The 27,733-nt window shown below is 43.7% G+C and overlaps 1 protein-coding gene across 6 annotated transcripts in view; it reads left to right on the top strand.

The window, feature by feature from the left end:
• The window catches only part of CRTAC1 (cartilage acidic protein 1), a 150,196-nt gene that overhangs the window by 14,747 nt on the left and 107,716 nt on the right, over positions 1 to 27,733 (top strand). For all 6 annotated transcript variants that reach the window (XM_059398294.1, XM_059398289.1, XM_059398290.1 and 3 more), the window contains exon 2: positions 4,912 to 5,111. In XM_059398294.1, coding sequence (XP_059254277.1) covers positions 4,921 to 5,111 — 191 coding nt within the window. In that variant the 5' untranslated portion in view covers positions 4,912 to 4,920. The remainder of the gene's footprint in view (positions 1 to 4,911; positions 5,112 to 27,733) is intronic.

Below are 27,733 nucleotides of genomic sequence, written 5' to 3'. Positions count from 1 at the left end.
GAGACTATCTTGGTGTGAGACAAGACACCTGGTCTCTAAATTTACCACGTTAGCCATGTTTAAGTGTACAGTTCAGTGACATTGGACACATCCACGTGGGTGTGCAACCATCCCCACCACCCATCTCCACACTGAAACTCTGTGTCCATTAAACACTAACTCCCTGCTCCTCCCTCCCTGCATCAGCCTCTAACAACCACCCTTCTGTTTTCTGTGTCTGTGAATGGGACTACCCTGGGTACTGCATCTAAGTGGCATTACAGAGTCGATGTCCTTCTGTGACTGGCTTATTTCACTCAGCACAGTGTCTTCATGGTTCATCCATGTCACAGCATGTGTCAGAACTGTCTTCCTTTTTAAAGGTTATAGCATTCCATTCTAGGTATAGACCACATCTTGTTTACCATTGAGCTGTCGAAGGATTCTTGGGTGGCTTCCACATTTTGGCTCTTGTGAATAATGATGCTTTGAACGTGGGTGTACAAGAATCTGTTTGAGCCCCTTCTTTCACTTCTTTCCAGTGTAAACCCAGAAGTGGGATTGCCAGATCACATGGACGTTGTATTGGGGGGGGGGGTTGTTTGTTTGTTTTTTAGGAACTCTTGCACAGTGAATTTCCACAATAGCTATGCCATTTTACATTCCTGCCAGTAGTGCTCAAGGGTCTTAGTCCTCCACATCTTCAGGAATGACTGCAATTTTCTGGTGTTTTTGTTTTGTTTTGTTTTGTTTTCCTATATCCATCCTAATGGATATGAGTGGTATCTTATTGTAGTTTCGATTTGCATTTCCCTAATTATTACTGTTGTTGAGCATCTTTTTACATATTTATTGACCATTTGTATATACCTTCTTTGGAGAAATGTCTATTCAAGTCCCTTGCCCATTTTTAATTGGGTGTTTTTTTGTTGTTGTTGATTTGTAGGAACTCTTTATATATTCTGGATATTAATCCCTTATCAGATAAACGATTTGCAAATATTTTCTCTCATTCTGTGGGTTGCCTTTTCACTCAGTCTGCAGTGTTCTTTGATGTACAAAAGCTTTAAATTTTGAGATAATCCTTTTTGTCTATATTTTCTTTTGTTGTGTGCTTTTGGTGTCATATCCAAGAAATCATTTAATAGTATTTAAAAAAAGAAAAAACTCCCCAAGTGATTCCAGTGTATAGCTCCAGCTGAGCAGTGTTTCTCAAACTTTAATGTGCATTCACATCACCTGAAGTCTTATTAAAATGCATATTCTTATTTATTAGGTCTGGGGTGGGGCCCAAGATCCTGCTTGTTAACAAACTCCTAGCTGGTTTTGAGGCTCCTGGTCTGGGAACCAGCCTAAGTAGTCAAGGTACAGAGAAGCCCTTCCGTGATTTCTTTCACATGAGCCCTGAGAGTACAAGGTGGATATTTTCCAGATCTTTTCCTGAGTTTCTTTACCACAATTGTTCCCCGATCTGCCACAAAGACAGGCTCACAGCTTCCCCTCTAACTCACAGCTGGTTCAGAACAGCCCAGGTGGGTGCAAGGAGTGCCCTTGACATAGCAGAAGAATAACATGTGAAGTGCATGTTCTCCCTGTATCCCTTGGCCCCTGCCCCATTGGGGGTGCCGTCCACTGATCTGCCCATGTGGAGTGATTTTGATTCCACAATGATGATGGCTGATTCCTCTCTGGCCGTGGCCTCTGTGGGGGAACTACTGCAGAACCCTGCCGAAAAGCTGTTTTGTTCAAAATAGGTTTAATGTGCTCATAGAGGAAAATCACACAAGTTGGTCTGAAGTTTATAGAAGGCACTGAGGAGAAAAACTGCTGAAGGTCTGCTTCTTAAAAAAACAAAACAAAACAAAAATCCTTTAATTCATTGTAGAATTTTAGAGCTGGAAAGGACGCTTAATGTCTGTCCCAAACTCTCATTTTAGAGATGCTGGGACCCACCAAGGCTGTGACTTGTTCAAGGTCACCAAGCTGAATGGAGATCAGCCCATAAATTTATTACTTCTTTTTAATCTTGCTTTAGGTTATTTTTCTGGAAATGGTTAACACAGAGTAGCTACCTCTTTCATATGGCTCCCCTAATTAAAAGTTCATCTTTGCGGGGAGCCTGGGTGGTTCAGTCTGTTACACATCTGCCTTCAGCTCAGATCATGGTCCTGGGGTCCTGGGATTGAGCCCTGTGTTGGGCTCCTTGCCCAGAAGGGAATCTGCTTCTCTCTTTCCCTCTGCCCCTCTCCCCATACTCATGCTCATGTTCTGTCTCCTTCTTTCAAATAAATAAATAAATAATCTTTTTTTTTTTTTAAGTTCACCTTTTTACAGAAAAGGTAAAAATCGACAGGCTGCATCATGGTTCTTGCCCCTCATGACCTTCATTAGAAAATTTTTAGCAGATGTTCACTTTTATAAGTTATGAATCTCTTGTAAAGAACACTGAGGCTTCCTGATTAAGTGGGCATTCTAAGAAAAAATAGTTATTATACAGTATTTTTTCAGTAGTGAGGTGCTTCTGAAACCTATTCCAGAATTCTGATATTACCTAAACAGAAGGTTGCGCATATTACCCCAATGGGACCTCCCTCCCTGGTGTCAGTGATCCAGATCACAGGTATGATGCTGGAGGGACTAAGTAGCTTCTAGAAGTTACACCCAATGTCACTTTCCTTTTCTCTGTCCGTTGCAAACCTTATAATCTGATCACAGTACTCTTTCAATCCACTGCCAATCAATTGGATCTGGCTCTCAAGTTGAAACTCATTTGCTGTCCTTACAATAGAGGTAGAAATACCTTGAAAAGACCAGTGACCTTCAGCTCCACCCTACATTTCAGCATGTCTCCGCTGGTTATTAAATACTCTTTAGCTTCTCATTTGACCACCAGCTGCTTATTAATCCAATTATAAGTTTCCTTTATCCAACCAAACTTCCTGCCGAGTTGCTTAACTCTCAGAGTGATGTGTTTGCCTTTAGTGATTAGACAGCCCAGAAGATATGGTCTTGTTCAGACATCTCAGTAATTTAGGCTTGACCTCACTCTGCTAGTGCAACACCCAACATGTGTCTCATGAACACGGTGCAAAAGCCTCCTTCCCAGGAAGGCTCGCCGAGGTTAGTTTCTGTCCTGCGGTGGGCGCGTTGCTCCTGGGTCTCACGCCAGCTTCACCAGCAAGGCATTAGGGAGGCTTCTGACTCGTGTCCGACTGTGAAGGCAGCTCCCAGCCCTCCATTTGGGTTTCTGGGTCCTGAACGGAGGCAAGCTCCCTTGTTGGCAGGAGCGTCTGTCTCCATATGGAGAGTCAGTCTTTGCATCTTTGCATCTTCTGTTCATTAAGACATCAGCCTCACTCAGCCTTGCTCTCAGCTGCCAGACGCACTGGCATGCCAGCGGGAAGAATTCCATCAAGAAGGGGTCTGCTGCCTTCTGAAGGCAGGAAGGCACCACTTTGCCTGCAGGACTGGACCTGCGCAGCAGCGTTCCTGGGACTTGTTCCAGCAGAGCCTTTAGAATATTCTGGAGGGACGCCTGGGTGGCTCAGTTGGTTGGACGACTGCCTTCGGCTCAGGTCATGATCCTGGATTCCTGGGATCGAGTCCCGCATCGGGCTCCCAGCTCCACAGGGAGTCTGCTTCTCCCTCTGACCTTCTCCTCGCTCATGCTCTCTCTCGCTGTCTCTCTCTCAAATAAATAAATAAAATATTAAAAAAAAAAAAAAAAAAAAAAAAAATAGAATATTCTGGAGTTCGGCCTCCAGGCCTGCAGTTAGAGTCTCTGGGTGGGCCATCTGTAGCTCCCACAGGGGCAGGGCGGGGTCCTTCCACCTCCTTGGCCATTCTCATCAGTCTCCTGGGTTCCGGCCACCAGCTCCCATGGCCCCAGGCTGCTCGGCAACACCCTGAGTTATGTTAGAGATATAATAATGAATTATACAACGGATTATACATAATTAATTTATAATAAAACACGCACACAATGGTTTAATTTCTCCAAGTGAATGATGGGCCACCGCCAGATCCTGCTGGAATACGTTCCCTAACTGCCTGCTTTCTGATCTGGAGATGATGGCCAGCCACCCTGGGGAGGGACCCTGGCCAGAGGAACCTGCCAGTTCCCAGATTCCCTCCAGGCTACCTCTGGGATGTGTCCCATAGAAGGAAAATCCTTCACTGCCTCTATTGTTTTAGACCGGGATACCCATGGGAGTCTCACTCCCACTAGGGACTGAGGCTGGTTATCTTCTTCACTCTCCCAATCTTTCTTTTGGAGTATGGGAGATGCCAATGTATTTATATTCAACCCTTCCTTCCCTCAACAACTGTGTGATAAGTGCCTGTTCTGTACCAGACTCTGTCCTTGGCTTGATGTGCCTGAGAAAGCAAAACCCATCGATCCTTGCCCTGGTGGAGCTTACCTTCTAGCAGAGGGAGACAAACAACAGGAAGCATAGTGAATAAGTAGATTTACAGTGATAGAAAAAGAAGAAGCCGAGCAGGGAAAGGGTGATCGGGTGGGATGCAGGCAGGCTGTAGGTTTTTGTTTTTGTTTTTGTTTTTGTTTTATTTACTTGACAGACAGAGATCACAAGTAGGCAGAGAGGCATGCAGAGAGAGAGAGAGGGTGGGGGAGAATCAGGGTCCCAGGTGAGCAGAGACCCAGATGCAGGACTTGATCCCAAGACCCTGGGATCACGACCTGAGCCTAAGGCAGACGCTTTAACCCACTGAGTCACCCAGGTGCCCCAGCAGGCTGTGGTTTTAAACATGCTGGTCAGGGCAGATGTTATGGAAAAGTGGCAGCCTCAGTAATGGCCAAGTCCTCCAGGAATGAGGGCTGGAGGGATGGGGAGAGGCGGTACTCGTGCTCCTACTCCAGGCTGCTTGGTTAGGAGGTCTTTCAGTAACATTTGTAACTTCTGGTTGCAGGTGTTCAGGATGTTACTGTTCCTGCTGCTGCTGCGGTTTCTGCCCCCAACCGAGGGGTCTCAGCGTGCTGAACCCATGTTCACTGCAGTCACCAGCACGGTCCTGCCCCCTGACTATGACAGCAACCCCACCCAGCTCAACTATGGTGTGGCAGTCACCGATGTGGACCATGATGGAGATTTTGAGATCGTTGTGGCAGGGTAAGCGACTCCCACCCTGAGTCTGATGGATCTATTAGTCAGGTTTTGCTGTGATGAGGCTGAATAAAAAATACCAAAAGCCAGTGGTTTGCAACAATACGTAGTCTCCTTCCTAGGTCTGGGCTGGGCTCCGCTGGGCCTCTGGAAGGCCATGTCCTTGCCTTTTGCTACGGCAGTGAGACGATGGAGGCTGAATGGTTTTTCAGGGAGGGAATTTGAGTGCTCTGCTTCAAGACATGCTCTTCGTGTTTTTAAGTCTCCTTGCCATACAAGTAACACTAACTTAGAAGTGGGATTGTAGAAGCTCTACATAGGAAGGGCTTACAGGAGACGATTATGCTAGAAGTCCTGCTCAAAGTGGCCTTTGCACAGCACTTCCTGTAAAACTCGGAAGATAATAATCATCCCTTTCAAAGAAGGGCAAAAGATGGAAATTCAGGACAGCTAAACTTCCTCTAAAGCATGCCTTGGTGTCCACTGCTCCCTTCTTTCCTGAGAAGCAACACCATGTCATAAGAAAAGCATAGGATTCGGAGTCCAGATAGCTTGAGTTCATGCCGTAGATCTAGAGCTTTCTAGTCGTAGGACCTTGAATTAGTCCTTTCCTCGCTGAGATTCCGATAGATCATCTGTAGAAACAGGAAAGGTGTTGCATGTGCCAGTGTGCTGTTAGTTCTGCCAGAAACCATCAATAAGTGTTATTTCTGGAGCCCTCGTTGCCAGGCACCATGCTGAGCCTTTCCCCGGCCCTGTCTTCCTGCACAATTGCCGCTGCATCTCCCGAGTATGCAGGTTCTTTCTTTCCAAGCACTCGGCATTCATTTCATCTCCTTTTCCATGAAGTCCCTGTCTTCCTGCCTTCCCCTGCCTCCTAACAACACTGTGAAGTATATACACAAGAAAAGGAAACCGGGTGGGAAGCGATCAGCCCTCATCAATTAAATGGGACATGGGTGGGTCAGGATTTGAACCCCAGGGCTCCCTACTAGAGCTACTAAACTGCAGTTGTGCCAAGTTTTGTTATCACTTCAAAAATCAGTCAATCCAGAAAATCACAAGGGCCTGTCCTCTTCATTCTGGGAGGCCGAGCTTGTATGACAGTGTGAAACAAAGTCACTGTTAGGTGGCATCGCTTGTAGCAGTTGCATGAAACAGTGGAAAGCACTGACCTTGGAACTGGAAGACCTGGTGTTAATCCTAACCACACACCCCCCAACAGTTGCAAACCTTGTGCGAGTTCCTTAGCTCTGTGGGGCCTACTTGTCTCACCTGTAAAATGGGCATATTGAAGTTTACCCCCACCTACTACGCTGGACGGGGTGAGCATCAGTCGTGATGGTGCGTAGGAAAGATACTTTGTAAAGCACGCTTCTTCTTCCATTTATTCATTTCTTCTATCCTGTGAAGAGTAGAAGGTACACGATTCTAGACCTTCTAGAAGTCGGGATAAGTGCCCTGTCCAGTGGAACCTTCTGTGATGATGTAGATGTTCTCTGTCGGGGCTGTCCCGTACGGTGTCCACTAGCCACAGGGGGCGGATGAGCACTTGAAATGGGGCTACTCTGACTGAGGAACTGAATTTTTTTTTTTCATTTAAATTAAATAGCCCCATTGAAATTAGCACAGTCCTGGGTCTGGAGGAAAAACTAAAGAAATGAGTGTGACAGAAGAAGGAACATCAGAAGGGGTTGTGATGACCCTTGCTGCCCAAGGTGACTGGAGCAGCTTGTCCATGCTCAGTTGCTCAGTGCTGTGACAGTCTGGCATCTCTCTGAAGCAGCCCACCTCATCAAATGCTGCCTCCCAGAGCCCTGAGCCTCTTCTTCCAGGACCTTGAGGCTGTCTGAAATGTCCTAGCTGGTCCTGCCTCCTGTTAGTTGACAGAGGACAGAGGATGGTGGGGTAACCATCCTTCCCACACCCTGAGCCCTCCACAGCTTAGTGCGGTTACCACACTGGCCCTTCCCCTTGAACATGGGCTTCAGGTGCAGCTCTCCATCACACCCATCCTTGGACACGCACAGTTGCTGCTCCATCTCCCGAGTATGCAGGTTCTTTCTTTCCAAGCACTCGGCTCGGCATTCATTTCATCTTCCTTTTCCATGAAGTCCCTCCCTCTGTCTCTTCCAAGGAACTCAAGAAGTTTACTTCTGTGTCTTCAGTGGTAGGGAGACTAGACCATCCTTTGCAGTCACCTTACAGAGATAAATCCGGGCTAGCTTGCTGCCGACCACGGGACCTGCGGCACTTTGTGGTCCTCATCCTGCGTCAGCCAGAGAGCAGGGAAAGAGCCTTCTCTCGCCTCCCAGGGAAGGGTTGAGCCAGGCAGGCCCTGTCTGGGAAAGTTTGGAGTGCCGAGTGTTCTTCAGCAAGATGATATTGCCGGCTCCCAGCAGAGGAGAAGGCTTGCGTGGAGGACAGGATGGCGAAATTGGGCAGTCTCCCAGCTCCAGGTCATGCCTTCTGTGCGGCTGTTGTGAAGCATTGTGAATTCTCAGAGCGTCAGAAAGACACGTTCTAATTTAAGTACCAAAATACGTTCCAAAGGCAAATATAACTTTCTATTATCTTGAGCTTAGGATGATTTGTCACTGTCTTCTTCTTTGGGCTGGATAACCAAGGGTTGACTGTATAGACATATTTAAATCAGGACCTTGGGAGGTCATTTGGCCCACCCCTTTGCCTTCCAATAAGGCCACACCTATAGCTCTTAGAAGCTTCATTTATTTAAAGCCTTCCAAGAGAATGTATGCAATCTTTTTGTAATCTAGCTCAATTACTTATGTCAAGAATCTATTTGACAAATCTGAATCCCTCATATTAGAGTTTAATAAGCCATTTCTTTTAACTTTCGCTTTGCCATTGCATTTAAAGGTATATACCTAGTGGTCACCATTCTTTTAAATAATGACAGCTAGGATCACTGCTCTGCATTGTATTCTCTGTAGACTTGGCCACGTTTCTGGCTGTGACTCTTGTTCTATGTCATCTACTCTATACCCATATTTTAACTCCACTTCCGTCGCTGTTTGATTGTAGACTCTGTTTAAGAATCATGCTGCAAGAGTTGAAATTTGTAAAAATTGAATGCGAATCCCTTTCCCCGGGGCACCTGCGGTCCAGCTCATGGCAGGCCCACTCTGTATTATCTTATAGACTTTCCCATTAGCTGGTTCCTGAGGGCATTTACCTTTGGGACCCGTGGGATAATGACCAGCTCTTCACTGTATAAGGCGCCGCATACTTGAACTTGTCTTAGATGTATTGACCTTGTAGTGTGTCTGACTTGAGCCCTGTTGCTTTGAGTATTTACTCTTTGAATAGGTTTGTTTTGTTTTTGCTTTTTTGGTATCCTCGTTCTGGGTATTGATGGCATTGATTTTGAGCATGTTGCGGGTGAGTTTGTGTTGTGTTTCAGTTTCTTGAGTTAATTGTGATGGAAGGCGTGTGCGTGCATCTGACTCTGGGAGGAGCAGAAAATGACCGCCCTTTGTTCTGCGGGGATGGGGGAGGGAATGGGCTGGCTCTGCTCCTCCGCCACAGCTGGGCGAGTGCCTCCGCATATGGAGGGCTGATCTGTTGACCGGCAGGTGCACGATTGTGGTCCTGCATACAGTCTCCTCCCTGTAGGGGTCGAGGGGAGGATTTGATCATCCCCGAGACATCCGCGCACGCACAGACCATGGAGGGTCTTCAGGACTGGTTCTCTGGGTAAATAAAAAGCTCAGTAGCTTCCCCTTTTCTCGGTGGAACTGAACACCCAATCTGCAGGCTCCTGTAGTCTAGAAAGGAATTCCTGTTGGTGTCAATCTTGCACAATTCCTTCAGAGCAGCTTTTGTTTCCTGGGATATCCCCAGAGGTCTGAGATAGCCACCACCACCCCCACTTTCAGTTTCCAACAGAAGTTTTGCTCAAATGGAAAGACTGTGGTGGTTGTAAAGTTTAAATCACAATTTAGATCAGTTTTTCTGCACAGAGCGTTCATTTGCTAAAACCTTAACGCATTCTTCACACTTGGAAGGGTTTTATTTAAAGGGTTGCTCATACCGTAAAACAGTGTTTCATGTTGTCCTTAATTTTGCAACTATGTCAGAAAACTTTTCTAATTTACTAAAGTTAATTGAATTATTTAAAAGGCAAACTGTATTCAATTACCAAATTAATCATAATCATATAGGAGATATGTTTGCCACTATAAATAATAAGAACAATGATAAAGAATGAGATATTTATCTATGGTTTAACCAAAGCAGGATTTATGCATTTTATTATAAGCATATATAGATACATATAGTGTATATAGGTAGATAATAGGTAGGTAGATGTAGCATCCATGTAAATATATGTAGGTATATGTAGTCCGTATAAGTCTATATGTACATACATACACATACACACTTTTAACAAAATAGGAAAAATAGTTTGGAACTTCCTGTGCTAATTGTTGCTTTGTAAAACATTTTAATAGATTTGACCATCAGTTTTGACAACTTCAAAATGTTAGATTAGTTCATTCAGTTCCGTTTACCTTTCTCTTTTAATTTAAAATAGATCTCACAATGTGATCACACTCATATGTGTTTTATCATCAAAAAATTTGCACAATAATTGAAAGTAAAAAATCCATCTTTATCAACCCCCCAAACCTCCTTCAAGCACACCCCAGTCCTCTCCCAGAATAACAATTGTTTTCAGTTCGGTGTTTGTAGTTCTAGAACTTTCTGTGTTACATGCAAATATATAATTTTTGGAAGAATCAAACTGATACATATTATTCCAAAACTCACTTTTTTTCACTGTATAGTATGTATATTGTTCATATATATATATAGACCTAGCCTTTTTTTTTTAATTGTTTAGTGTGGATGTACCACATTTGTTTTGTCACCCCTTGAGTGACATTTAAGCTGTCCCTCATCTGTGACCATGGCAAACAATGCTGAACCGCACACCTCCTTACCCACATATGCAAATATTTTTCTGGGATAGATACCAAGCTATGGAGACGCTGGGAATGCCTTACATTCTGGATCTTAGTAAACATGACCAAATTGTTTCCAATCTCCATCTTTTTGTTTATTCAGAGCCTAGAAATAAAAGGTAAGCTTGGGGATGACTGAATCCAGCCAGCTCTTCAAGCCCCTAATATGGGTCCAGCCGCATAGACCACGGGGCCTGAACCTGATCAGTATAGATCTTATAGTCCCAAGGAGGACAAAGCCTATTCTGTGTCTACAAAAGGAGCTGCCGCTGTTGGAAACCAGACTGAGGAACTTCAATACTTTCTGATTCCAACTGCTAAGAGGACTTCCTCTAAAGTCTCATCGACAAAATATATTTCTTAAATGGTTCACTCCTCACCCTGAGAGTCATTGTCGTCGGCGTCATGGTGAAATGATTGTGGGGTGCCAGCTTCTCTGCTGTGGGTAAGCATGGACTGCCCCTGATCTGGAATACTAATGAGACATGAGCCAGAGCAGGAATGGGGGCTTGTAAACACTTTCTTAAAATTTTTCTAAAAAGGTTACTAGCTGTGCACTAGCGGCGGGTTTTCCAGAGATGTCTCATTGCTGCGTCTGAACTCCTTCTCCCAGAGGCAGTGGCCAGAAATTCCACCCTGCATGCCTGCTCACAGGCTCTCCTGACAGCCCAAGGTTCTGAAGCCCCTTCATGGTTAACCGTTGCGACACCCTCTATGCCCCACCAGACTGAGGGGACAGAAGGTGTAGTAGGCAGAATAAAGGCCTTCAAAAGATATCCGGTTGCAATGCCCACAGCCAATGAACATGACTGTGCAGGTGGGATTAAGTTAAGGACCTTAAGATAGTGAGATGATCCCAGATTATCTGAGTGGGCCCAATGGAATCACAGGGTCCTTAAACTAGAAAAAGGGAAGCAGAAGAGGAGGTCACAGTGATATGAGGTGAGAAGGACCTAGACTCACCGTTCCTGACTTTGAGGATGGAGGGAGGGTCACAGGTCAAGGCATATGGGTGGGCTCTAGAAGCTGGAGAAGGTAAGAAAGTAGATCTACCCCTAGAGCTTCTAGAAGGGAACACAGTCATGCCAACACTTTGATTTGAGCACAAACCAATGACGGAATTCTAACAGACTGAAGTATAAGATAATCAGTTTGTATCAGGTTATGCTGCTCAGTCTGTGGTGAGTTGTTACAGCAGCAAAAGGAAACTAGGACGTCAGATTCTTGGTGTGATTTTTCAGAGAGAGGATGGTCATTACCTCAGAGAATTTTAATAGTATTATTTTAATAATTTCATAGACTTAAAATAAATACATACAAGCATATTACTTAAAAGAATAAAGGAAGTGTACCTTCCACGGAAGTTTTATTTTTAACCAATGACAATCCCTCATGTGAGGAATATGTGCGGTTTGGGGAAGAATCCCTAAAACACAGTTTGTTCCTTAGTGACCAGCCACCTTAATTCACTGTTTGACACTCCGTGCCTTAGATGGTTGGAGGTGGGGAGAGGGACTCTGGGCTTTTAAAGATCTCATTGTCCTTAGTGAGACAACACACTGAAACAGGGTGAGGTTATGAGCAGCCCGTACCCTGGAGAGATGCGAACATTCCAGAAGTCAGACAGGGTGGAGAGCACTCCCAGGTGAGAATCACCAAGGCCTTGGAGGGGGCATTTAGAAGGACAGGTAGCACGAGGGTCTGTTTAACCAGGGATCAATGTCCTCTCCAGGTTGAAGACAGCTTTAGGCTTCCTTGGATTCTGTTGTTTGTTTGTTTCAAAATTAATTTCTTTTTTCTTTAAGCATTTTAACAAAAAACTGATTTTCACATAGTGAAGAATATTTATAAAAAGCCATTCCAAAATAGTAATATAATCAAGACCCTAAAATTGCCTCTGCTGAAAAAGGCAAAGCTACTTTTAGTAGTCTGAGTTTTTCATCCATTCAGAAAGTGGATGTAGGCCCCGTCTCCAGTCACCTTCCTTGAAGTCTGTCTTCTCCCCAATTCTCTAAGTGGTGGGCTGGACAGAAGGCCTTCCTTGTCCCACCCCAGCCTCCTGAAGTACCAGGCACAGGGCAGACTGCTGGTGAAGCCCACCGTCACCATGCTTACACTCCTACAGCAGCAGGCCTTCCCCTTCCCTCTCTTTCCCCACTCCTCACCCCCTCCCCCAAACAAGCCTCACACTTCTCTTTGCCTTTCCCACTCCCAGCATCACTTCTGCTGCAGGGGAGGCGGTATCTGACCCCTGCCTCCCTCTCATGGCTCTCCCCACTCCATCTCCCCAGTGCTCCCGCCCTGGTGAGTCACTTCCTTCCAAGAAGGCTATGGTTAGGACTTCATCTCCCCTCTGAAGAAGTAGTTCGTTTTGAGGAGCAGATACCTATAGGAAAACATGCAAGGATGTGAAAAGCTAAAGCATAACCCACTTTGGATTTCTGTCCTGGTCTCCCCTCATTTACTGTCAGTTCTGAAGGAGCAGAGCGAGCAGCACGCCCCCTGTAGTTTGCTGACGTCATCGCATCTTAAACCACCACAGTGGTTTGTAAGATGTGTGGTATCTAACAGAGCCTCGGTCACATTTTTTTCATTTTAACATCACTAAAATTGGGATGTGACCTACAACAGGCTGCTTGCACTAATTAGAAGACTTTCCTTTCCTAGAACTACTGCAATAAAGGTGAGTCTTAGAGGACGCTGTAGCTTTGGCGAGAGCACTGTAGGTAGTGTCTCATTTTGCAGATAAGGAAATGGAGGCCCAGGGATCTGCTGCTAGTCATAGAGACGGTGAAAGATGAACTATTATTCTGCATATGCTAACGAAATTCAGTGTTTTATCTGTGTTCAAATCATAATCTTTATTGATGTTTCTCTGCCTGTTAGTAGCAGAGGCTTGGTTTGAAACACCCTGGTGTGGTAGTCCCTTTCTCCATGGGACTCTGTGTTGCTGTGTCTTGAGTCTATTTTATTAGGTGCAGTTTTTACTTCTTTATTATTGAGATGTGATGGACATATAGCATTACTTTTGGGTTTACAACACAATGATTTAATATTTGTATACATTGGGGAACGATGACCACACCCAATCTTAGACTTCTTGTGTTTTCCTGGTAAATGAAGCCAGTATTATATAGTGACCCCATCTATCCCTAATTATGCTCTTGGCCTAACGTTACTATAACTATTCTATCTTTCTTTTTGTTATTGTTTGCCAAGAATATCTCTTTTCATCCTTTTACTTTGAACTTTCCAAAATCCTTGTGTTTTATACGTGTTTCTTGTAGGCAGCATGTACAGTTTACATTTCTTTCTTAACTGTTTGACCATGTCTGCTCTCTTACTGATGAGTTTAGTCCCTTCCATTTAATGGGAACATTAATATCTTTGAACTTGTTTCTCTTACTTGCTCAATTTTCATGTATTTAACGCTTCTTTTTCTTTCTTGCCTTAAAAAAAATGATGTATTTATTTTTAGAGGGGGAAGAGAGAGATTGAGAGAGAGTCTTAAGCCGACTCTGGACTGAGTGCGGAGCCCAACACTAGGTTCGATCTCATGACCCTGAGATCATGACCTGAGCCGAAACTGAGAGTCAGACGTTCAACTGACTACGCCACCCAGGAGCTCCTCCATTTTGCTTTTTAAAAAATTGATTAATTGAGCAGCTTTTGGGGGGGCAGGAAGGAGGGAGATACTTGTTTTCTAAATCCCATTTTTTGCCTCTAATTGATTTGGGACTTTTATCCTCTTTTTCTGTTCTTTTAGTGGCTTCCTTTGAAATTTTATGATACATTTTTCACAAACTCTCAAATTATCTTAACACCCTTCTATAACATTACAAGGACTTCAGTCTGCTTTAACTCGCAAGCACCTCTTCCTGGCGTACATACAGGATGCCAACTTTGCCCTTTGAAAACCCTCCCACTTATAATTGTTATTGTTGTTGATATACTTATCTAAAGGCAGTGTCCTTAATCGGGAACACTAGCTCTCTCCAAGGGTCCTGGATTAATGTAGGATTCTAAAGTTCAGTGTCCCCACTATGCTGCCAGGTCAAGGGCTAGTAATACCCTTCACAGTGCTCTGAGCCCCTTATTCCCATTTGTTTAGGCCCATCAGTGCCAGATCTAGATTCAACTCCTTTTCTGTGGAGTAGGGTGGTTCTTGGAGATTTTCCTTATGTTCGTGAGCCCAGTGATACGTTAAAAATATATATTTTTTTATATATTTTTTTCTGGAACCTACTTTTTATTTTTAGTGGTAGAGTTCTTCAGCAGTCTCTCATATGGATGGAATCAGAAGTCTGGAGTTGTCAATAATTTGGAATCTCCAAAGCTTGCTTTTCTATTACTAACAGGACTAGGGAGGGTATATGCAGCTAAAGGGAATAGTACTGAAGAAGTTCTCCCTATTACCTGTTCAAAGATGCTTGAGCTCACTTCTTACAAAATAGAAAGAGCTCTACAGCGTGGGAGATTTGGGTGTGGGATGGAGAGGGATAGGGATGTGTATGTATGGGGAGAGAAACACATACAGTAAGCCACAGGCACTTGGGTAGTCAGGCCAGACCCCTGGACTGTGTCTCTCTTGAGGAGCAGGGGGAGTCGAAATCAAAGTCATTTCCAGTTTAGATGGTATCATCTAAGGTCACCAGTGGTTGGCTATGCCAACCAAGGAAATGTGTGACTGTGTACATCAAAAAGGATCTCCTTCCCCCCCTAAGCAGCCCTCTTTCCGTGTTGTTTATAGAGTAGAATTACAGCCATATGAAGTCGTGGACAAGTACCCAGTGTGTTTTAACATGCCCTAGTGCTGTAGCCATTCTGTATGCTGGTCATGAATGGGCACTAAGAAGATAAACAGGCTTATGAGGATTCTCCCTGGTGGGGAGGTATCCTTGAGAACAATACTGCATTGGTGGACTCAACACACAGAATAGGACAGGAATCTTCTCTTTGGACCTCCATACCACCTTCATGCCTTCTTTTGTGATGGACAATCTCTCTCCTTTGAAGAACAATTCTAATCATAGGACCCAATGGAACAGCCAGTCAACAGTCTGGGGTTCCCTCTGACCTAAGTCTCTCTAATCAGCGTCTTGATCTGAGATTTTCCATCCTGAATCAAAGAAGGAAAGCTCTAACTTGCTCTTGGATCATGAGTTGTAAGGTTATATCACAAAACAACTATGGATATATCCATGTCTCCCACCCCACAGAGGAATCTGAGAGAATGAAGATGACACCCAGAGAGAAAAAGAGGGAAGAATCCTGGGGCATTAAGACCATGATTCTTATCCCTGAAACCCCCAGAACTATGAGTCTCCTACACCTCTACTTCAGTTCTTTTTACTGATAAATTTTTCTCTAGAGCCTTTTCTCTAGAGTGACTTTACTTATGCCAAAACTAATGACTTATAAATCTAGACAAAACAGCCTTTTTGCAGGCGAGAGCAAGCACCCTATCTGATGCTGTGTTGCAGACCAGAGCATAACAGTCCCTGCCCCCAAAAGCGACCTGATGGCTGTCTAGTCAAAGAGGAGATTCTTAAGAATATCTAAGAACAGTTGACAAGCTGCAATCAGTGTTAACATGTTTTTGAAGGAGTTTTTGCTAGGTGGGTCAGATTGAGAGAGAAATTCAAATCAAAGAAATATCACAATGTTATTTAATTATATACTTATATCAAAAATTCTTTTTAAAATTTCTCCTCTCACATTAGATTGTCAGCTACTAAGGGCAAGAACTTTGTCTTTTCCACCTGTGCACCAAGAGCCTAGCATGTAGTCAGTGTTCGGTGAATAAATAAAATGAAATAGACAGGGGTCTTATGGATGGATGGAGGGTCTTAGGTAAAAGAATTAATGAAAATAATAAACATCAGCTATACGCAAGTGATTTATTCAAGGACCTTAGCCTCAAGAACAACATCAGTAAATTTAATAAACAAAATCCTACATGTCTATCTTATATGTGCATAACTGTGTGCTCAGTGCTTTGGCAGGTACAAGAATACAGACCCTTTCTTCAAGCCATCTTAGTTGTAAAAGAGATAAGACACATAGAAATAACAGAGCAGAATGTCATGTGAGCTATAGAAAAGAAACACACTCCATGTTGGCCCACCTATCAGGTTCACCGCCCCATTGAATATTCCAGTTTTTTCAGTTTCTTATTAACACTGAATTTCATCTGAGGTTCTTTCCCCGCTGTATGGAATTCCTTGATGATGTCATCGGTTTGATCTTCATTACAGCCAAGATCCCTGTGTTCATCTCCCTTTTATTAAACCACAATAATGGTTTGTTGACAGAGTAGTCCCAAGGAACTGACAGCATCATTGGGCCTCCAGTCCTGGTTCTTCCTGGCTCCTGTCTAACACTTCAGAGAGGCAGTGGAATTCTCCAAAATGCCCTGCTAACCAGTTCTACAAATGCCAACCTTGGTTTTTTTGAACATACACTTTTCCATTAGTAGTCTGCTGTCCATATTCTTCCCTCCAAGCTAAATAAAGCAAAGTATGGAAGAAGGAGGCAGAGAAAGCTAGTCATTTCCCCCAAATCCCTCTAAACAGATGGGCCATAATTCTAGTTCCTCCAGTACCTTTTCAGGTTGCTTCCTTATTCTAGGAAGCTGTGGCTGCACCAGGCTATATAGCCAAAGAGGCACACTCCCTCCTCCCATCAGCCTTTGCTCCACTGGGGCTGGCCTGGGAAAGTCTTGGTGGTTAAGCCACTTCAGCACCTGATCCCTGGACAGCAGCAGAGCCCAGGAACAAATCTATAGGCTGAACCCTGTCCTTCCCCCAGTATATCCTTCCATGAAAACCCTTTTGCTTCCACAAATTAGGAAAACTCTGAAAAGTATGGCAAGTCTCATTATAAAAGTTTCCTTTCTATACAACTCATTAAAGAAAAAGCAAGAGCGAGTGAAATAACCAATATCTCCAAGTTTCCAAGGACGTATCTAAAATCTAAGTTTCAAATGTATCTAACATTTCATGGGGAAATAAATCTTTAATTTTAAAAAGAGGAAGCAAAAAGTAGGTAAGTTCATTCTTGGTTCAAAAAGCTGGGAAGCTATGCTCCCAGCCTTGGTGTGCTGGTGGCCAGGACTGAGCTGGACGGCTGCACATGCTCACAGGTCCAGGCGAAGAGCCTGTGTTGCACGGCCCAGGGCCAGGGGCACACCAGGTGCTGCAGCAAGGGCAGGGAAGCCATGCACACAGCGTGTCTGTTCCTCATGGCTCAGGCCACAGAACTTGCCGGCGACCCTCCACAGTGTCCCTTCATGGCGCCTGTGCCTGGCTCTGGAGAGAGACTTTACAGCAGATGAGAGCAGAGTATGACGATCTTGTTGATAACTATTTGTGTGCAACCTTTTTAGGAAATAACTTTATAAATAAACGTGAGAACTGAGTGGTTTACATAAATAAATAAATAAATAAATAAATAAAGCAAGCTGGGAAGCTAAAGAAATTATCTAGGGACACTGGTAACTTCCTGATGCCTATCAGGTAATAATACTTCCTAGGTTTGGTGAAGACAAATGAGATAAGGCATGTAAATTGCTTATCATAGCACCTGGTATATACTAAACACTCAGTTCTTAGTGTGCTGGGGGTGATTATGTTTATTTAATGCCTAAAGTAACAGTATCCTGGACCAACCCTCATCTTAGAAACTTCCGAGTGGGTCTCTGTCAATGTCTTTTTCCATCAACTGGATAGCATAACATTGTGGAATATTTTTTGCTTTTTAATTAGAACTATATATCCCTGTTGTTCATTTTAACAAGTCATTTAAACATTTTTATGCTGCATTGTCTGCACACATGTGAACCTAAAATAAGTTGTCTTGTACTTTACTTAGTTTCCTATAAATCAACATCCCACCTAGGAAAAAGTTGATTTACCCCTCTTACATCAGCCAGCTCTTATTCACTTATTCTACAATTTTTTCAAGTAAACTCCTATGTGCCAGGCACCTTGCTGAGCCCCGGAGGTTAGCAGTGAATGAGAGCAACTCCTGCCTTCACTGAGCTCAGAGAGAATCAATATGCTTGATGAATTAAAGAAATTCTTACTTCGAGAAAGGATTTCAGCTTCCTCTAACCAAATCTTTCATCAGAACTCATAATTTGTAACCAGAATCATTTCTCATTCCCACTGTCCATTCTTACTAAAAGATGCTAATAAGAAATGGAATGATAAAACAAATGGGGCTAGAAAGAGAAGGACATGACTGGGGCGATCCATGAATTAATCAGCCCCTGAATAATCAAGAGATGATATATAAAATGTAAGTTCATGCCTTCTTAAATAATTAAACATATTAAAGGAGAGACAAAAAAAGACCACATTTCAGAAGAAATTAGTAGCCTTAAGGCAGTGGGTGAGCAAAAAAGAGCTCTATAGTAGCATTTATAAGCCTTTTCTATATTGTAATAAACCAAGCAGGTAGCAGTAAGAGGGATGGTTATACGGATTCTCACATATATTTGAAAGTAACGGATGCCAACCTAGAGGTCACAGAGTTATTACAAGGCATCTGAGACTCCATCTGTGCCCAGGCATTTCATCAATAGACACTAAAGCACGGCTGCTATTATATGGAGATTTTTTTAAACATTGAAAAGGTATCTTCATACTTGAAAAGAGTTGAAAACTATGGCCTTAAAATATGTATTCATGGACAGTCGAAACAATGGGGTTGAAGGAGCCTGAAGCGGGTCACTGAAAGGAGGAGAGTGGGAAACTTCAGGCAGGAGACGTGGGTGTGAGAAGAGAGAAGTGGGAGATGGAAATAGAGAAGCGAGACAGGAAGTGCACACATGGCATAGAAGGGAAATTGTGGAGTCATGAAAACCTGCATTAAAACACCAGTACCTGAGTGCCCGGATGGTTCAGTCGGTTAAGCGTCTGCCTTCAGCTCAGGTCATGATCCCAGGGTCCTGGGATCGAGTCCCACATCGGGCTCCTTACTCGGTGGGGAGCCTGCTTCTCCCTCTCCATCTGCTGCTCCCCCTGCTTGTGTGCCCCCTCTGTCTCTCTCTGACAAATAAATAAATAAAATCTTTAAAGAAAAATACATAAAACTCCAGCACCTTCTCTTCCTTGCTATGAGGCCTTAGAACAAGTCATCTGACCTCTCTGAGTCTTGGTTTCCTCCTCTATAAAGTGGAGACCGTAATAACTACTGATTTATTTCATCATAGCCCTATGGTAGTGGTGAAACAGAATAATGACACAAAATGCTTGGTCCTGTGTCTGACCTGTGGAAAGTACTCAAATATTAGCTACCATTACCACCATCATCATCATTCCTTACTGGGCATTGACCCATGAGATCTTTCAGAGCCTTGCCTGTCAGCAAACATCTGAGTGCAACTCTGTGGTCACTTCTCATCTTGAACCAAATGGATCCGTCAGAACTCTTTTGATTGCACAACAAAAACTAACCCTGGCCAGCTTATCTTCCTCCCCTCCAAGGAAAAGAAAACCTAGTGGAAGCATATTGGGGTAACTCACGTAGCTCAAAGAAAATACGATCGACCGAGCCTTGAGAAAGCAGACATAGGGACAGCAGGGGGACATCAGGACTGACAGGAGCCAGAGTCCAAACACAGCGAGGATCACTTTCTCTGACTCCGTGCCTCTCATCCCTGCCTCTGTATCTTGGCCTGTCAGCCTCATTATTTCAGAGCATCTTTCTTCCACACTCTGGTACCTGAACTACCTGCAGCCTCTAAGCGTGTGTCTTCCCAACCTTGCCATCAAAAAGAAAATTCCAGTGATAAGAAAAGAATTCTGAGTGGGCATGCACTCATCCCTGTGGTTCAGGAAATCATCATCTGGTTGGGAATGGAGGAAGGGTTGATCCTCCAAATAGAAGGGTGTCTGCTCTTAGATCCAGGAGAGAAGAGTGCTGAGCAAACAGCCATGATAATCCCAAACATTCATGGAGCACCTACTGTGTACCCACGCCTGTCTTCAGCACTGGAGACACAGACATAGCCAAGACATTTATAATTCCTGTTCTCACAGAGCTGACATTCTAATGGGACAGATAGCAATAAACAAATAAACAGGAATTTCTTATTTCTGTGAAGAAACCAGGCGCGCGCGTGCGCACACACACACACACACACACACACACGCATGCATGCCTCTTGGGAACATCTGGCACAGCCTTGTGCAGGCACTCCTTTATCACGACCCCCAGAGGTTTGGGCACAGAGCCCTTCCCCTTTCCAGGCTGCCCTAGAATCCCTCAGTTAAACCATCCACTTCAGCACCCGCTTATCTTCCTTTCTCACCCTCAATTTTAGTCCTTTTGAAACCTATTGAGATCCAGTGATGCAAAAAAGACACCAGCTAGAATTCCAAGAAAATTTGCATGCTCAGAATTGTGAACTAAAGGTAGAGAAATCTGGATAGATGTTCCAGATGAACTCCAGTCAAGGAAAAAGAACAAAAGAGAAGAGAAACAAGTCAAATCAGTGTCCCCAAGTCCTCGACATGTGCCATCTATGAGGACGTGGCTTAGAAAGAAGTTAACCAGGGTCCCTCTTGGGGGCCGAGGGGCTACAGGGACCCACCCTTACCCTCACAAATATAAGATTCATGTTTGTGTTGGATGCAGTGTGTCGATGAGGTCCAATGTGTATTTTGTTTTTCAATTCCGTGAATGATTTTGTCAACCCTATTTAGTATTTATTTTTTTTTACTATTCTAACAATTTCCAAAACTAGAAATAATCCAGTCCTCTCAAATTTTGGGAGGATCTGGCCTTAGCATTTCATGATCACCTACCATCTACCAAACTCTGCTTTGCCCTTCATTCATACGCTCATTTACGGAGGTGCTATGGCTTCCTATTTATAAAGGAGGAAAGTGAGACCCACAGGGCTGATCTCTTGCTAAAGGTCAGACAGCTGTTAAGAAGTAGAGCTGGAAGGAGAGCGTGGCCTATTTGGCTCCAACACCCAAATTCTTTCCTTCCTGCCACTGGATCCTGAGACAGACCAGCCTGGAATGAAGTTGCTTTCGCTTTGTAAAAAAAAAAAAAAGAAATTCACTAAAGAAGGATGATGCAGTTTTTTCATAAAGCTAAAAATATTCCGTCTAAAGGACTGACATTTTTAATTCTAAGATTCTGTCCTTTTTGCTTTCTTTTGGTATTGGAAAATAGTTTTATGAATATCATAGGTGGTTTCATAGTATCATAGTGGGTAGTTGTTTTTTTTTTTTAATTGTCCTTAGTTGGCAAAAATAAAACATTGGCCATCCTGTCAGTGCTGCAAAGTTTGCATTTTGAAATTTTACTGTGCCGTGAAACCTCAAAGTCTGGAAAGCACTGTTCTATAAAACACTGGCCTCCCAGAAAGGCTGAGCTGTCCTTCACTGATGCCTGCTGTGTGCAGGCACTGGGCTGGAGGGTCTCATATATGATCTCTGATGAAACCACTAAAAGGGGGCCTGGCCCTGGTTTTACAGATTAGGAAACTGAGGCTAAGCGGGATGAGATCCTGTTGAGGGCCTCAGGGTCCAGCATTGCACCTTCTGCCTCATGTGTGGCAGGCTGCGCGTGAGCCCGGTCTTCCTGCCCTCTCTTCAGTTCACCCCCAGCAGCCATCCTCCCACTCCTGGGCCTCTTGTGAGACTCCAGTGCTCCTTGCTGATGTGACGCCTCTTCTTCCCTTCACACTTCCTCTCTCCTGGGGCCCACACTTCCCCCTACCCTGAAGCCTTGATAGCTTTCAGAGGGTCCATAAACAGCATTTTTAAGGGCTGAGGCCAGCTTTGGGGGCTCTCTTTGAGTGCTCTGGCTTGGAAGAGCTTCCTGGAGAAACTCAACAGGAAGGTAGTGAGCTGTGTGCTCTGTCCCTTGTTGGCCAGGGACAGTGAGGTCAACTGAAGTCCTCAAGCCCTGGGGCCTGCTTTTCATGTTCGTGGTGCGCTCGGTGCATGCACATCACCTTCCCTCTGTGTGCAGCTTGGAGGGTCTTTTCCCTGCTCAGCCTCAGTCACAGCCTCATAGTGTGGCCTCAGATGACTGCCCAGTGTGACTGTGACTGCCATCCCTACAGACAGCAAGCGCGCCTGCTCACTTCAGTAGGAAGAGGAGAACTGAATTTGTTCCCTGGACTCATGAGTGCTCCGAGGAAGGAGGACAGGGTCTGGCTCTTCTGAAGAAGATGGGCCAGACTGAAGACCTACATATTTTTTTAGTGATAATAAAGGGGCAAACACCGTAAGCTTATGGAACTGGAGATGACTCATGAATGGATGAATGGATGAATGAATGATGGAATGACTAATTGACAAAGTGACAAAAACGTTGGGGCATCTGGGTAGCTCAGTGGGTTAAGCGTCTGCCTTCAGCTCAGGTCATGATTCCAGGGCTCTGGGATTGGAGCCCCATGTTGGGGTCCCTACGTAGCTTGTTCCTCTCTCTCTACGTCTCCCCAACCCTGCTCATGCTCTTTCTTGCTATCTCTTTCTCAAATAAATCTTAAAAAAAAAAAAAAAAAAAACCAAAGCGACAAAAATGTGGACAAATAGACCAAAGCTTAATTTTACACTTAGCATGCAGAATTAGTGATAATAATACCAGGACTTACTGTGGTTCATGTTTGTCACTTTGGGGGAGCCTAGTATTTATTCCCTTTCCTTTAAAATAGGCTTCCTTCCTCATGGGAAATTGCCTTTCCTCTTTTATGGGCAGTTTTGGAGAAATAGTAATCGAGGAATACTGCTCTCACTCTACAGAAGCCAAGAAGGTCCCTGGAGATTCTTTCATCAGATGCCAAGGGGTAGAGCCAAGAGGTGGGCACAAGCCCTAAGCATATCCAATTAGAGTATCCCCTGATGCCATTGTTTGGGAGAAGAGCAGTGCAGTGATGGAAGAAACATTTGGAATTTACTCACTTTCATTACTGCACCTGAGCGAGGCTGTTGGAAGTTTCTGGCTCCTTCTGGAGCTGTGTGTTCTGAGCCTGGCTCTTTGGACTTCCCTTTGAACTGGCAAGCTCCCCATAGCCTGCCAATCAACTTCCTGTTCACGTAAGTTACGGAGAGTCATTTCTATTATTTATAACCTAAGAACTCCACTGAGCATCCCCTGCCCAGATTAGTGCTGTCCTCTTCTTGGTGGTGTGCCAGAAGGTCACACACCCGGTCCAGTGGTCCCGCCATTGCTCAGACAATCCTGGACCTCCTCATCTGAAATGTCCTTGGAGGGCTGTTTCCATGCCACACAAGAACATGTGACCTTATAACTATGCCTCAGTTTGGACACAGAACAACATCACCAGCTCAATCAGCTGGTTATTCACCGGAGTCAGCTACATGTGCCAAAAAGCCTTTTGACTGTTTCCAAAAATAAAATCCAGCCTCACAGGATGAGGATCTGCTACCATTGTGCTTATTCCAAATAATGTGGCATGAGTTTGAAGAAAATTCTCCAGGGAGTCCCCAAAGTATCTAAAACAATGGCAGCAGCCTTGGGATAAATACCTGGCATGTCGGGATGACTGCTCAGAAGGGAGAGGGTACTTGTTTGGTTGGAGAGATTCTGGTATCTTGATTAAATAGCCCATCTCATTATCTCAAAGTCACACTCCATGGGAGAGTCATGTTTCTAAGCCTAAAAATTAGACTTCATTTTAAAGACCCTTTGGAAAATATCACAAGAGACTTTTCTGAGCCTGAGAGCATCCCCAACACATCCAACTCGCAGACATGGCCACCTAAGGGTTTCCCCCTCCACCCAGAAGCAGATAAGGTTTAATAGGCAGTGGCTCTTATCTGCTGTTCTTAAGCAGGATGCATGTCCTCTGCCCAAGGCTGGGCTCAAACCTAGATCAAGAGAACACATAGCATCCATCAGCAAAACCTGCTTTAGAGCTTCTTAATGTAGGCATCCAGCTTCCTTTGTTTTTAAATTTCTCTTAGACTGGGGAAAGACTTGGGATCAAGTTTCCCAAAATAACAGTGGGAGGATCACGTATGTTTGGATGACACTGCAAGCTTCAATTAAGAATTTAGAGCAAAGAGAATACACACACCCCCAACGCCACCCCCTCTTGATGTGGTCCTCTGCCTGTGTCCAGTCTGTCAAACAAGAAATGGATAAATCCATTGTTGTCCACCCCCACGCCACTGCCAGGTCCAGGTCCTGGGCCATCCTCACCCCTGGAGCATCCCACTTTCAGGCAAGGGGCAAGAGAAATGTGGTCATTCTTGGTGTTTCTTTTGATAGGGAATAAAGCTTTCACAATTGACTTCTGTCTCTTGGTGTCTTGCAATTCCCATCTCTTTGTGATCAAAAGATCACAGCCCAACAAGGAGGGAGAGAGAAGAATCTCTACTTTTGGCAGGCTTCAGGACAGTCTTGGATTATTTATTTGTTCTGTAACTCATTTCTGTCAAACATTCTTTTTCTATCTCTTGTCATAAAAAATTGAAATGCTAGTTTCTCGGTGGATGTCTTGGCTTTAACTATCGCTCTGACCTTGGACAAATTATTTAACCTCTCTGAACCTGTGTTCTTGAGTGTGAGCACAGTGACTGGCACAAAATATGTGCTCAACAAGTATTTGTGGGTGAGTGAGAAGAATTCTGAGGTTCTTTCAGCTCTGCCACTCTATGGCTTTCCTAATTATTAGGCTTCCTCTTCATGGTGGACATCACCATTACCCTTTGGCAAGCTTCACATTCATTTGGCATTTATTCTCAAAAGCTTCATTCTGCCATTCTCCTCAGCATCCTCGGTACCACACTAAGCATGTAAGTTTCATCTCAAGAGTCTAGAATTGAAGGTTCGCATGGTTTCCCAACAGAATTGTTATTGGCCGCCATTGCTCAATGCCCTTGGCTTTTGGTTGTCAAAAGCTGTTTGCTCATTTACTCAGCGTACTTGAAAAAACTTTTCACAGGCAACAACTCTCCTACTTCCTCCAACCCTTAGCTGTCTGTGGCATGTCATCGTTAACAGATAAGTGAGACCGTAAACTTTGCTCAAATGTTGAATCACTCTTTGCATTCCCATTTCTCAGTTGGCCGGCATCTGAATTTGCACACTTAAGGTGCTTCTGGGGTTAATTTTGCTCTTTTGTGAAGTTGATTTACAAAGTGTGTCTCCTGGAGGCTCACCTCTAATCTGAATTGTCAACTGGGGACGGCTAGAGATTGATGATGAGGGATTATGATTGTCTACATGTTGCACCTTCCTCCAATTTTCTGATGTGTTTTGGTAATGATGTTGACAGTTGTGTGAAGATCTGTTCTTGAAATTAAAACAGCGGCAGCAGCATTTTTGAGCTTGATGATTAGATTTGATTAGATCAGAGTGGGTTTTACTTCTCCCTCAGAGTCAGCAGAGATTTACTGTCCACTGACTGATTTAACTTCATGCTAGAAGATGGTTAGCGACATGACTTACCATCAGAAAAAGAAATGTCAAGGAGCATTGGAATGAAAACCCAACCCAGTTTGACTTTAGCGATGACCTTGAAGGGGCTGGAAACATACACATTATCAAAGATTTCTGCCCATAGAGCATCATAGAGGAAATAGATGTTGACACATTTTGGTGGACATCTGTATTGATGAGCATTTTCCAATAGTAGCTATCATTCGAGAAAGGCAGGGGCTTTCATAAAATCAGATAAGGTAAAAAAGAATAGGATTATGGTTTCTGAATTTTTCTTGCCATTGGCAAGAGAGGAAAGTAACCATTTATGAATCTGAGTCTACATGACTTAAAGCCACAGTGAGATTCTAGGAGAAGGCTCATGAGTGGTCCTGTGCAGGACTTTTCTTATAAAGGTGGTATGTGTAATTTCACTCTGTACATGAATTCTTAATCACAACAATAATTCACAAAAAAGAAGACGCAAATGGACAAGGGACAGGAAAGTAATATACAACTACATAGAGTTTTCAAGATACAGCATAAAATCATAAAATTTGTTCTCAGTAACAAAACTGGCAAAAATTTAAACAGACTATAATACTCAAGTGTTAGCAAAGATGCAGTGAGGTGGGTATTTTTAAAAATCTGGAAAGAAATTTGTCAATAGATAATAAGAGCCTTAAAAATACCCAGACTCTTTGACTTTACAAATCTGCTTTTACAACACTGCCCTAGGGAAATAATCAGAAATATATGGTTGGGGCACCTGGGTGGCTCAGTTGGTTAAGCATCTGCCTTCGGCTTAGATTATGATCTCAGGGTACTGGGATCAAGCCCTGCATCGGGCTCGCTGCTCAGCAGGGAGTTTTCTTTTCTCTCTCTCTCTCTCTCAAATAAATAAATAAAACCCTTAAATAAAAAGAAATATGGTCAAAAATTTATGTGAAAGGCTATTTGTTGCCCTTTTTAGAATAGCAAAAAACCAGAAGCAACTTTATCATCCATTAATAACAAAATGGTTAAGTAAATTATGGAATACCAACATGACAAAATACTATGTGCTCATTAAAAATTCTGTTCAAAGAATAAGGCTGTAAGGGAATTATTTCTAATATAACAACCTAGGGAAGGAAGCATTATATATGACTAGATACAGTATGGTCCGAACTTCGTAAAACATTTAAATATGCACAGAAAAAGACTAGGAGGAATTATACCCAAGTATTAACAGCTATTCTAGGTGGTTGATTTAGAGGTGATTTTAATTTTCTTCTTTTATGCTTTTCTGTATTTCCCAATTTTCATAAAATTTTCACAAAGTACATTTTTTTTATAATCAGTAAAAACTTTCAATGACCATAATCACAGCATCCATAGGGTCACCCAAGAATTTTTTCAGCATCTCAGGTCCTCAGAATGAGAGTGGGGAGAGCAATTATGTCTTTCTCTTCACCTAATTTGGAAAATTTTAGCAGAAATTCCATGGGCTCCAGATGCCTTGTTTTTTTAGCCGCCTGATGATTTTCTGCACCTTGTCAAGAATCAGAGGGATTTTGCAGATTCTTCTGATAGTGCAGGATAGAGTTGAAAACGTGTTTCTCAATAATTGTTGTAACTGAGGAGGTCTCGGAAATGCCCTTTCCAGAGCTCAGTGACTGCTTCATTCTTATTTAGCATCTGTCCATTCAGGAATAGCAGGGGGCTGGTGGCTACTGTGTGTGTGTGTGTGTGTGTGTGTGTGTGTGTGCACGTGTGCACGTGTGTGTATGTAGAGGGGCACTTAAATCCATATGTGTCATAAAACGTTAGAGGAATGCTAGGTGCCTTCATGGGGTCATTTTTCCATCTCTTCTTTGTGCCAAATTACTTTGAGCCTCTGTCCTGGTTTATAGATGCCTCAATTTCTCTCCCTCTGAGTTGGTGTCAGTGTGCTGGAAATGAAAAGCCTACCTCCCGGCCAAGGTGTGAGGAGGTTGGACTACATGATCTAAGGTGTTTTCCAGTTCCAACCTGATTTGTCTGTAGGATACTTGGAATCTGTCACCCGCCTCCCTCCCCTCATTTTCTTTCTTAAAAACCCAATTGTGAGGGGTGGGGGGAAGCCATTGGGATGTTTTGTAGAAGCCAATCCCAGGACTTCTTCACAAACACTAATGATAGTGCATCAAAATCCACCCTTCAGTCAGCAAGAACAGGACTGTTGGGCTGTAAAATACAGTA

This window comes from Mustela nigripes, chromosome 4 (genome assembly GCF_022355385.1).
Source record: "Mustela nigripes isolate SB6536 chromosome 4, MUSNIG.SB6536, whole genome shotgun sequence".
NCBI classification, from domain to species: domain Eukaryota; kingdom Metazoa; phylum Chordata; class Mammalia; order Carnivora; family Mustelidae; genus Mustela; species Mustela nigripes.
The sequence above is the reverse complement of the archived record's forward strand: the minus strand, read 5'-3'. Positions and strand labels throughout refer to the sequence as shown.